The sequence below is a fragment of the Penicillium samsonianum genome, assembly GCF_028829775.1.
Source record: "Penicillium samsonianum strain IBT 33392 chromosome Unknown utg000006l_segment0_segment0, whole genome shotgun sequence".
Lineage (NCBI taxonomy): Eukaryota > Fungi > Ascomycota > Eurotiomycetes > Eurotiales > Aspergillaceae > Penicillium > Penicillium samsonianum.
Genome location: NW_026643264.1, coordinates 1768213 through 1780776, shown reverse-complemented (window position 1 = coordinate 1780776; position 12564 = coordinate 1768213). Strand labels below are relative to the sequence as shown.

The following is a 12564-nucleotide window of genomic DNA, read 5'->3' as shown; positions in this document are numbered from 1 at the left end:
ATTGCGCGATCTCCTCAGCGGATACAGAAGTGGGATAATCGACCTGGCTGTACAAAAGCTATCAACTACGATGTTGATACTCGATGGAACTCTACCTTTGTTATGATTGTGAGAGCTGAAGAGTGTCGCCGTCAGCTCGAAGATACAGTCAACGATGATCCAGATATCGAAGCCTTACGTCTCACACCCAACGACTGGAGACAGCTCTCGGATATTAAGAAGATCCTGGCTCCCTTCAACGAATATACCGAGTACGTCTCTCGGGATAGCCCTTCAATTCATATGGCGGCGCGTATGTTTGAAGAGCTCCGTTATATACTCCTCGCTATCAAGGAACGACGAGGCGAGTGGCAGAAGGTCTCACCAGCAATAACTGTTCCTGTTTCCGATGGAATCTCACTCCTGGAGAAGTACCACGACTGCGTCAAAGACAACGACATATACTATATCGCAAGCGTTCTGGACCCTCGAATCAAGACCAAGTGGCTCAGAACGCTACCAGATGGAGTGAACATTATTGACCGAATCCGGGAGTTCCTGAAGAAAGCATATTCCACTCCAAAACAGCCTGTATCGACGACTCCAAGCACCAATTGGAAGAGCTTCGAATATCGATTTCTGGAAGCGTTTCAGCCTACACAATATAACGTCGCTGAGTCTGATATCGACAAGTATTTCGATACTGCGACAATCAGCACTGGTTTCGATATAAGCCAGAGTCAGTCCGAGTTTATACGAAACTGGTGGAAGGCCAACATGCTTGAATTTAGTTGCATGGCAAAGGTAGCACAAGATCACCTTGCTCTACCGGCAGCAGAGGTAGATATCGAGAGATTGTTCAATGGTGGGAGAGATGTGCTGGGGATTCGACGTTTCTCCATGAAAGGCAAGACCCTTGGGACCTTATTAAGGCTGAAAGATGCTGCACGTTGGAAGTCTTAATAGTTATACAGTAATAGATTTTTGGGCATACAGGTGTTTGATATTCTAGACCTTATTTGCAGAAGAATTCTTGTAGGGACCGGGCATCTCGAAAACTCGTTCCACAAACCCTTTTTCCTAAAAAGGCTAGATATTAGTTCGCGAACTTCGAACAGTTCGAAAATTCGTGCGGAGCGGTACCTTCGCTGATCACTTGGTGTTCGATGCTTTTCAAGTAAATGGCGTGCCAGATTCTGGCAGGTATAGCAGCTGCCGTGGGTAGTGCACAGAGCCACCCGCCATTTTCGCAGGACCTTAACATGTGACGGAAGGATGTCATTTTCTCCACCAACCACGGGTGGTGACGTACTAATTCTAGACTGGGGCATATTTCAGCGGTCGTTGGTCAATATAACACGAAGAAAGTAATGGTATTGTCTGTTGTTGTTACTATCTACAAGTTATGAATACCAGCGGGACTGCCTCTGAATACCAGCGGGTGCTAGTCCTATTCTGGTTTAGCGCCGGGTACGTTTTGTTAGTAGGGTTTGTGAACACCGCTGGTGTTCAACGTGGACTATATACAGGCGGCTCTTCGGGGCGCCCACTTTTCCGATACGAGCGCATCGCATGCTGTGGTAAAAATCCCATCTTAGGGCCAGGTTCTAGATTTGCTGCCTTTGCTGCCCCCCTCGTCACTCGCCGTGTAGAAATCTCCACCAGATTTGATCAAATCTAATCCATAATGGAATCGAGAGGACATGCTTCCAGCATGTCCATGTGTCTTTGGGCTAGTTCCCAATGTGGGATTTCATGAGCGCTTTAAATTCGAAAGCCGCCTTCTGATTTGCAAAGCAGCTTGTTATGCTCGGCGTAGCGTCCCCCGTATGAAAAGTCCCCGAAAGCAAGTGTCTCGAGCTTAGCAAGGCCGTGGGCTATCGATGCCAATTCCGCGAAATCGGGACTATCATCGAACATCGGGATATACCGTCCTGGTTCTAATTAGTGACTAGCGCAGGAAGGATAATGCAACACTGACTGTCAAGCCCAGCCGTCTCAAACATGTAATCGGAAAGCATTTGCTTATGGTATCTTTGTGTTTCAAGAAATGGACCATTTGTCCTAAAGTGGATAAGTCTGCATACGGGCTCCGGAGACAGGGAAGCGCAATTTTCGAGCTAGCAATAATCAGCGAATATTCGGCGCAAATACAGTTTCATGGATTTTACCAGGACGTGTGGTATCATGGAAGTTCCAAAACATTGTAGTGACCTGGCCTTCAATATTTCTCCCCATTGCGGGCTCCAATTTATATGGCCATCAAATACCACGTTATCAGCACTGTCTTTGAGGTGGTGTACAACAAGGCGCTGAAGACTACTCGAATGTCTCAGTATCGCGCTTGAGATCTCATTCCAGTCAACACTTTCTGGCAACATGAGAAAAAGGTCTGTTAATCCTCGTAGATGACGAATGAATTTGTTGACCGGGTCCGTCGGATTGGCTGTGTCTTCAATCATGTTGGTATGCCCTGCATCGAATGAGAATTCAAAAACTTTAAGGCTCATTTCTTCGGCAAATTCGACTACCAAATCCAATAGTATCAAAGATCCAGGACAATTCCACAGCTTCAAGGTATGTAGACGCGCAAAATTGAGGACGCGAGCCATCTCAGTCCCTTCGTGATAAAAGGAGACACTAGATAACGACAGAGACGTGAGACACATCATGGGTTTGGCTTTGATACCAGGCACAATACCGAGGATGCTGGTTGCCTCTGTTCCATTGGCGGAAGGTACTTTCCCAGGTTCGCCTGGCATTTTCCCAATGAACAAGATCCAGAACGAGTCTTTGTATCTGTTCGCCACGGGTTTCCATTAATTTTCGGATGGCTTCAAAATCATCGTATCGCTGGAGGCCCTTCCACTCGAGATATTTTAGGTTCTCAAATCGAACAAGATCAAAAAAGTATTGTTTCTGGACGGTGTCTCCGCAGCTTCCATCGGTAACCAGGCTGATATTCTCGATATCCTTTTGATTCTGAAGCCCAGAATCTTCTAGGAAATCTATTGGGAGACAGGTACCTAGCTCCCAACTAAAATAATGTTAGTTGTTTCCTGATTACAGTATCAGAGGGCTTACTGGAAACTTCGTAGCTGGTTGTCGGGCAATGACAAAAATTCCAGACAAGTAAGGAGCCTCATGAAAGGGTCCCGTAAGCTGGACTAAAATATCCTATCAGCTAACGGTCACCGCGGTAGGACCTCAATATAAAGGGGTAGACTGACGGCATCGGAATCACTTCCGCTAGACGCAACAGAAACAAGCCCGTCCGCACCGTCGTTAAAGTGGATACAACGGCTTGTCCTTCGGTGATGGAATGGAGCTTGGAACCCGATCTCCCGCACGTATTTCATCCGTTTCCAATTCACGGACTCCATCTGAATGCACAAACTTGAGAGAGATAGTTCCTTGGTAGAAAAGACAAGAGACTTGTATAGGTGTGGAGTTATGATATGATAAAAGTCTCTGGAGACCTCAGAGAAGTTTTTGAGATCGGATTTGCGCGTGAGCTATGATCATCAGCGGATTCCTTACATTTGCAACGTATCCTTGATTACCTGGCGAGCAATGCAGTGTATCAATTCGAGGGGAAGCGAGGTTAGCTGTGCCATTTTCACTTTTGCTGAAGTCCCTGCGTTTCAGCTATCAACGCCGCTCGATATCTTGATGCCTCTTTCTGCTATGGACGCCGAATGCTCCACAAACGACAACCACGGTTCTCATCCCGCCTTAGCTTGGCGATCACGTTTCTCGGAATAAGTATTCTCCGAAACAAAGGTACTCTGCACAAAACTTCCAAAGTTGTCAACATTTGGCCAAGGACTATATTCGGTCGAATATAAATCAGATATTAACACTCTCAACGCTTCCTCTTCACGACAAGCTTCTTGAATTGCTGGTACAATATGCCGCTTGGCGCCTAGCCATCAAGTTTATCATGATGGAAACTTCATTCCAGCCAATGAAACCTCTTGGAATATCAAATCGGGACCTACTGTCCAATCAGCTGGCACCTTACGTGGTGTCTGAAACGGTACTGGATCATATCGGCCCCGTGGCGGGGCCGATTGAAATATTGTGGAAGGAAATTGCCGTAATTACAGAAGCGTTTTCCGGGGCACCCAGGTGACGCTAATACTGTTAGTCAACCTCGCAGAAAGCAAGTGCTGCTCAGAACTGCGAACTTGCGATCTCAGCGAGTCATTCTCCTACAAAACCTCGCTGTGAAATCTCCCAGGTTCGCAGCAGCCTCATCGTTGCGACCATAGTCGAAGTGACACGTAATGGCTTCGACATTCACCATCTGCTTGCCGCAAGTCGCGTAATTGACGACAACAAGACTCTGTACAACAAATATATATGATAGATTTGACGTCTATTGAATATTGATTTGAAAGATGCGGGTCCAGAGTTTGCGTTCTTTGGGATATCAATCATGGTTGAACCGGGCAAACGACTGCTCACAGATAGCTATACCGCCGCTCGTGCCAAATCTACGCGACTTGATAATCGTTTTGCACCAATTCTTCGAGAGGAGAATGACTGATTTGATTTACATGTACCAGCCTGGTAACGAAAGGCAATCTACCCCACTGTAACCACAAACCCGGGCAACGAATTCAAACTCATGATCGTTTCTACATGTTGGAAGGTCTGACCATTTTTTTTCCAACGTGAGTTGACACTCTCCATTACCTGCTTTCTCGTCCCATTCCTTAGCAGTTTTGAACATATACTGAAGCACTGCCCGGCATCCCATCTGCGTTCCAGCGCGTCGCAGGTAGTTCTTGGAATGTGGCGGCCACTCGCTCCGGTTGTTTGAACACCACTCAAGATTTTCTGCGCTTGGGACCTTATTGGCCTTAAGACACTCAACGGCAATTCGGAAAATATTCACAAAGCCTCTTCGTAATGACTTGTTGCTTTTGAGGTTCTGTCGCACATCGGAATCGAGGTGCACGATGATGTAGTCGTTGTCTTCTACCCAAAAGCTGCCATCATCAATTCCTTCCTGCATAAGGTCATACGTAAGCTCGCCCTGAAAGGTTAAAGAGGTCCTCATTCGGGCGGAAATAAAACCTCCCACGCAGTCGCCGCATGTACACCCGTATCGAAGGCATGCTTTATTAAGCCCCAAAGTATCCCGTCCAAACAACAGTGAAAGACAGGACAATGCAGCTTCAGAGTTTCCTTCAAAGCGATCCGATATGTTGAGTACCCTGAAAAGACCATATACCTTTCGTGTTCTCATTTTCTCTAACTTCTCCTGTAATACTTCGAGCGGGGTGTACCCGTCAATGTCACGAGCAACCTTCCAAGTGTCGGCGTGAGGGACATTCTCAAGTAGCCATTGCGTACTTAGGGGCTTGATTTCGCAAGCTGTTAGATGTAGAAGCGTGGCTTCAGAGTTCGTCACTCGATCCCAGCCAATCTTATCATCAGCATGAGTGATGAAGAAAGCCCTGAGCTCTTCATCCGTTAGCGTGAGACTTGCATGATGTAGTGGCAACACGTCACGAAGCCTTTCCATTTTCAGCTCCTTTACATTAGTCCAACTGTCTGCTTCATAAATCATTTCAAGCTCTTCGTTCTCGAGATCTTCCGCATTACTCCTTCGTGGGTCAAAATCACACGCCTCCGCCAATGCGCGAGACTGATGCTGGAGATCGAATGATAATGCAAAACAGCGAGATGCTCCAATTCGACGAAACCCGCACGATCGCCAAAAGTCGATAGCACCAGATTGATTTCGATATTTTGTTGTTAAGCGTTCTTCAGCGGATTTGCCCTTGAGCTGCGGCTCGATATCAGCTGTTAGATATCCAGGACTGACTAGAGCGTGAAGAGTCCATGCTCGCTCGAAAGCCTCGTCGGACCCATAGATAAGATCCGCGTCTTCACCATCTGGTCTTTCATGTTGGAGGAACTTTTCCGCCTTTTCCAATAGTAAAGACACCACTTTCCGTCCGAGTCCTTTCCGACGTAGTTCGAGTGCTGTAACATGAAGCTTCTCAAGTAGGAAAAAAGGGCCATGATCGATCTCGTTTCCCCATATACCAGTTCCTCTTTGCACTGGGTGGTCCTTGTACTTGGCCTGGACTGTTCCATATCGATCAAAGATATGGAAGGCCACATCGCACGTTTCCTCGCTGGGCTCTTCCATCCTTTCCCAGAACTCAGGGCGAACACCTTCTCGATGAATATACCGGGCTAGAGCGTTGGCGACAGTGACGCCATCGCAGGTGCATTGGGCGACAAAATTTTTCATCCACTTAGATTCGCTGAATCCTTCATTTGTCAAAAATAGCCGGATTTTAATTGGTCGTGCCGGGTCATCGGAGGTGGTATATTCGTGCTCCTCGATTTCCTGTTCGTCATTCGAATCTTCGCTCTCATTTTCCGTCCGCCATCCTTCCTCATCCTCATCCGAACGATTGTACTCAGAGTAATCTTCTGTCGACTCGTCATCATCTTCGAAGTCCATTCCTGGACGTCAAAAAATTGTCAGCAGAGCTCACATTTCCTATCTATTAGTGGAAGGGGAGAACGCACTGCTTCGCTTGAGGGGTACTCGCTTCCCCGCTATTTTCTCCCCGTCATTTTCCATTTTTATCATCAGCCTAGCTTTCTGGCTTATTTTGATCGAGACGAGTATAATTTAAGAGAAGAGGGATAGGTGAGTAAAGAGACCAGAGTGGAGTCAGTCATTCGTGAGGGATCTACTACTTCTTGTACTTATAGGAGGCAGGCTGTAGGGATGACTAATGTATTTCCTAGGTTACTGGCTTCTCATGCCAATAGAAAGTACCATCACATGGGCGGGGACGCAGAATGGGGGCCGTTCTAGTTATGGCAAGCAGATGCAGAATATCTAAACATTACGAGTCATTTCGACTATGGTCGCATCACTGAGGCTGTGACATATTTGGAGATTCTGCGACAAGGTCCTCTAGGAAAATCACACACTGCTGAGGTACAAGACCATTGACGGACACTGCGGTGACCCACATTTCCAGCGCTGCTGAAAGGCCAATGACACCAGTCCTCATAACGGGACAGCATGGGGTGACTGGCTGGTTTTGTCCGTTTCGTCGCACTTCTGGTTTTTGATAGCCACAAGATGACTTGAGTCAGGCTAATCATAAAACGCTGGTTCGAGATGCTAAATTTAGTTGGTTTTATGCTGCTTTCCCCCAAACTTGGACCGTCACTGTATGTTTGTAATGTTTGTTACCCAATTGGTACCCACCAGAGTGATTCAAACCGCGCTCGGTTTTGCGGCCTACGATCACATGCACGCACCGCACCGTGGCGCGATGTCCATTCGTGTCCACATGCGAAGTTTCGGTTGTTGGGTCAACCACCATAATCGGGACATCAGCGCGGGCAGCCAATGATAATAATGAACCACTCCGGATCAACACTAATCCGCAGCCCCGCCCTAAGCAAGCAACACGATATCGTTGTTTTGGCATTGCTCATACTGCAGTGCTTTCCGGATCCTTCAGCGGATCCTTCAAATCCAGCCATTGTGCACTGGGTCTTGTCAATCCACCCAGGATGTCCAGTTCAACCGTGACGCCGACGATGCGTACGCTTGGCTGGAACATCGAGCTCCTGGCGACGCGCGGGGACATTCTGTTTGCTGGCACGTATCAACCTGACCGAAATGCTATCATGACTTTCCGCGACATCGTGGATGAGATGCGACTGTGTTTCGAAATCCCGCACCACGAATGGGACTCTATCAGCTATACCAGCTCTGCGAATATCTGGGATGACGTCGCTTTTGGCGTGGCAGGTTTGATAAACATATCCGACGACAACCCTCCTATCCCGTCATTTGTACATAGCAAGAATTTTGATCACCCAGTCCCGGTCCTTGCGCAAGGGACATCGCAGATGCCAGACGATCGTCCGGTAATTCAGTACCGTGTGTTTATCCACCGGGAGTGCACCCTGTCGACTGACCACCCAGTGGACTCTCATTTCATCGGTTGGTAAACGGCACCATGTGTGTGACGGCTTGTCGCTAACCACCTCCATAGCTGGCTGCGCGAAACACATCTCCAAACCAGTCCGTCGCGTAGAACCACGCTATCTGCCGCCGAAGAAGCCCTCTTCTGACCCTCGATTCGCGACATACCCTCTTCGAAAGACCGCACGGGCACGGAAAGGCTCTCAATCACCCTCAAAACGATCAGCCTCTGGTTCTGTATCCCCGAATAAGGGCTCGGAGAGCGGCCAGCCTTCCGTTGAAGAAGACGATCTCCCCGACATGGTTACCCCTCCCCAAGAAAACATCCAGGCCGAACGCGCCAAACGCGTCATTGCCAGATTCAGGGATTCATGTCTCACGTCAGCTCGCCAGTGTGCTGTCTCGGGCATGGGGCGGTCGTGGTACGCCAATCCGACGATCGGTCCTGCATTACACGCATGTCATATTGTGCCACAGCAACATTACCATTTATATCCTGACCCGGAAGCAGTTGACGGCGAAGTACAACATCAGAGCGCAATGTCCAGTAATCGTCGCTTGATGCAAGCCTGGGAAAATACATGGGATCCGGGCAATGGGATTCTTCTCTTAAGCCACCTCCATGAACTTTTCGACGCGCGGCTCTTCTCCATACACCCCAAGACCCTTCAGATACGAGTTTTCATGCCGTATGATGTCCTTCTTGGGTATCATGGGGCTCTCGCCAACGTGCCTAGGTCTGTAGATCGCGCTGCCCTGCGGCATCACTACGAGATGTCCTGTATTGAGAACATGGCTGCCAAGATGGCTTTTGTGGAGCCGATGCCATGGTCGGAGAGCGCCTCGGAGAGCGCAACGACGTCTGGCAAGGATACACCACTCGACCTACGAAGCAAGCTGACCAAACTATCAAGTATGACTGTGTTGGAGTCACCTTCAGTGTCAAGAAAACCAGACAGTCAGGCTGGTCAAAATACTCCCGGTGATCCACCTAAGCGGGCTCGAGAGGGACAATCTTGGGAAGAGCAGCACAACCCTGAGTCACTAGATGATTTATTTTCAGACGACGATAGCTTTCCTTCCTCTCCGCGAGGTAGATCAAGGCCAAAGATGGACGACTGGAAACTACGCGCAGTTGAAGCACTTGGGTTTGATTCACGCAAGCGTAGAAGACCGCGCTCTGTGGACGAACCTTTTATCGTCCAATATGATCAATTCATGGCACCTGAAACTGCGGAGGAGTTTCTAGCTGATGTTAGCTGGGAGTTGAACAAGTTTGCGAGACGTTCGTATCAGACTGACAGGCCTAGAGGTTGATGCAGGGGAAGCATGGGTCTCCTCAGAGCGCGTACAAGATGGTGACCTTCTGTCATTTGCGACACGAGCAATTGACACCCTGGTCCATGATCCTTAAAAGAGGCAGGCCTCCCTCAGATTTATTTACACACCCATTGTTCCCCTGGGGTGTGGGGGAACCAAACCCAGTAGTGCCTGCTTCCTCCCAGAATCGCCACAGGGACAACGCGTCCAAGTGGAGCTTATTCAGGATAATCAATCGATCAATCTAGGGGCATTCCGATCGACAAGTAACCAAACGATGCCTCTACCACCCTACCACCTGCCTTGTTTTCGTCCTCCCCTCCAGTCTCCTACTTTTGGCTATGTGGTTAGCGTCATCCCCTAAACTGCCTTCGCTTGCTCAGCGCGTCGACAGCCACAATGGTCGCATGGAGCATTTACGCTATTCCCCAGAGTACCAGGTGCTGGCGTGCATCCCCTGCCGGCATGCTATCCTGCCTGCCTACCTTGATCCCTACCTAAAAGGTCACCGTGAGGAGTGGTTAGGTCTTGAGTCGGCCAAGGCAATCTCTGTGCTCAAGAAACGACTCCAAGAATTCACTCTAGCGGATCACTCTCAGCTGAAGATTCAGATTCCATCCCCTTCGTCCTTGGCGTTGCCTGGCCTAAAAGTGGAGGAGAGGCTCGATTGCACGCAATGTCGATTTGTGACTCGCTCTAAGGGTTGGATGCAAAAAATGTCCGGACGCATTAGCCTTCCCCACGACGTCGAGGTCGACCCCCGAAGACTGCCGTCCATGCTATGATACCGGTGCCAAAGGCGGGCTCTGATCTCTGGGAAACGGTTTACTGCCGACGCTTCTTCCCCTATCCCATGGGGGTGGGCGCAACCTAGTAGACTGGAATTAGGGTTTTGGCTTTAACCGTGCCAAGCGCCCAACACCGCCATGTGTTGGTGCGCCCCACTAGATAGCCATTTTTCACCAGATAACCAAATTTCAATGTATTCACCTATGAAAATACTATTTACAGGTAACCACCACCACTATCTATATACCAATTTCCACTATTACTATACCTTGCCGCCATTGAAGCTTCATGCTCAGCCTCTAATAAATCTCTTGCTTCTTGGGCCCGTTGTTGGGCTTCTAATTCCTTGGCATGCTTTGCCTGTAGCCGCTTCAACTTCCTAGCATCGGCATTCTGTCGTTTTGCCATCATCCTATTCGCACATATAGGTGATAGGATATTGCCTCTGGTCCCAAGAAGCGATTTCTCATTTTTTGGCGTAGATGTAGTTGATTTGTGGGCCTAGGACTTCTTTAAAAGCGGCCTTTACCAATTCCAATTCTTGGGATAAAAGCGTATTTGCGTCTAGACCTGGCTTTGAACCTCCGCATGGGTCCCTACCCCGGAACCTCGAACCTCACCTCAAGAGGTGAGGTTCCAACCTTACTAACCTCCAACCGCCCATTAACCTCCAGAGGTTCTTTGAGGTTCGACCTCCATCGACCCGCATGAACCTGCATATACATAATTTCTTGACGCCTTTCCTCTTTTGGCTGGATAAAATTGATGATTCATCTCTGGTTTTTACAGCCGTTCCGTCAACCTATAGACTTTTTACTGAATACTCCATCAACATAATAAATTATAAGGATATAGTCATCGAAAAGTAAATAGGAGGCGTGGTCACCTACAAATTATAGGTAATATTGATGATATCGACGTGGTGGGTTGTCAATAGAGGTTATCGATAAAATAGCATGTAAAGTTGTAGATATATATATCGCCGACACTGCACTATAGATGTAATATAAACCATTGATAATTGAAAATTGAAACCCTAATTCGAAGCTGAACCTATGATATGCACTAAATCCTCCTGTAAGGGCATACATTAATGAAGTTTTGTTTTATAATTACGAGAGAATACAGCCTATTTCTACATAATTTATACAGTTAACCCCAAGTCACGTTTTTAACCTATTTATCATGCTTATTGAACCTCAGGTTCACCCGCGGGTAACCTCCATGAGGTTCGGTCCAAGATAGAACCGCCCGGAGGTTCTAGGTCATGGAACCTTAACCTCCGGGTGGGTGAACCTCCTTGAGGTTCGTGAGGTTCACCCGCGGTTCCTAGCCAGGTCTATTTGCGTCTATACTTCGTTGAATATGCCTTTGTGCGCTCTTAGATAGGTGCTCAATTCTCTCTATATCATTAAGAAGCTTAGTATTAAGCTTCTTAACCCGCTCAATTGTATCTGGTGGGCCACCGGATGCCAACTCCCATGGGACTAAAAAAATTCCGGTCCCATTACCCTAGTAGTCCCACGCTAGCATAATTTTGCCAAGGATTTCCTATTTCGGCTGCACAAAACTGCAAAGTAATCAGATAAAATACTGTTATTTACAGGCGTATGAGTGTCCCTACTCTCAATGTCTAACAATGTGGTTTTTTTATATGACATGGTCCATAATAGAGTTAACAAATGACTCAAGTCTATATCAAAAAGCATCCATCTTCAAAAAAAAACTTTATATACTAGATTGTGGTGGCTTATAGGCGTAAGGGAGATTTAAATATGGTATTAGAAGGAAGTGGTTGAGCGAAATATATATTTACATAAAGGTACTACACTACATTTTCTATATATTATTTGGAAAGTACAAATTTGACAAAGATTTTAACAAATTATAGTTAATTACCACACCATAAGAAACCTTGCCTCTAAATTAGTTATATTCACTTTATAATAACTATTCATACTACATGGTTATTGAGTAATTTCGGGATAAAGAAGGCTCAGAAGTGAGAATTTTCCCCTTGAAGTTGTGGGGGATTGTAGATACCCCCAAATCTAACCAATTTCCCTTCTATATGGGAGTCCCGTCGAACAGACCAATAAGTAACATATAATAAGTGGGTACTAGCCTATTTGTGATGTATCTTCGCGCTATCACTCGTTTGAACTCTGCTAGTAGCCGAACGCGACTCTCGCGACTGTAAAGGTAGGTGTTAGAGATATCCTTATTGAACCCTCTTCTAGTTCAATAGAATTGTTATTCTAGTATGTCGCAATACGAACTATATGCTGAGGCTGGCCCGTCATCCCAGATCACATTGTCCCACGCTGGAATTCCTCCACCTTCTTCAGTCTATAGCATTGGCATTATTGATGAGCCCCTGTCAGAGCATGGAGTGGTATCTTACCGATTGGTTACTCAGGAACCCACAGTTCCTTATGTTTTGTATGGTAAACTATTTCAAATGGCAATCTCGGTATAATAACCACCGAGTA

At 47.2% G+C, this 12564-nt stretch overlaps 4 protein-coding genes across 4 annotated transcripts; 2 read left to right on the top strand and 2 right to left on the bottom strand.

Moving 5' to 3' along the window:
• Nucleotides 1-2619: 2619 nt before the first annotated feature.
• N7471_010710 (uncharacterized protein) lies at nt 2620-3362 on the bottom strand (the record flags this gene model as incomplete). The annotated part of the gene is made up of 2 exons (XM_057283429.1): nt 2620-3016; nt 3175-3362. 2 exons carry the CDS (start codon nt 3360-3362, stop codon nt 2620-2622), a joined length of 585 nt encoding a protein of 194 aa, XP_057132408.1.
• A 1175-nt stretch (nt 3363-4537) lies between these two features.
• Nucleotides 4538-6592, bottom strand: N7471_010709 (zinc knuckle transcription factor; the record flags this gene model as incomplete). The annotated part of the gene is made up of 2 exons (XM_057283428.1): nt 4538-6471; nt 6538-6592. 2 exons carry the CDS (start codon nt 6590-6592, stop codon nt 4538-4540), a joined length of 1989 nt encoding a protein of 662 aa, XP_057132407.1.
• Nucleotides 6593-7545: 953 nt separating this feature from the next.
• Nucleotides 7546-9280, top strand: N7471_010708 (HNH endonuclease signature motif containing protein; the record flags this gene model as incomplete). Its single annotated transcript, XM_057283427.1, has 2 exons — nt 7546-7981; nt 8034-9280. 2 exons carry the CDS (start codon nt 7546-7548, stop codon nt 9278-9280), a joined length of 1683 nt encoding a protein of 560 aa, XP_057132406.1.
• Nucleotides 9281-9624: 344 nt separating this feature from the next.
• On the top strand, nt 9625-10068 carry N7471_010707 (uncharacterized protein; the record flags this gene model as incomplete). Its single annotated transcript, XM_057283426.1, has 1 exon — nt 9625-10068. One exon carries the CDS (start codon nt 9625-9627, stop codon nt 10066-10068), a length of 444 nt encoding a protein of 147 aa, XP_057132405.1.
• Nucleotides 10069-12564: the final 2496 nt, after the last annotated feature.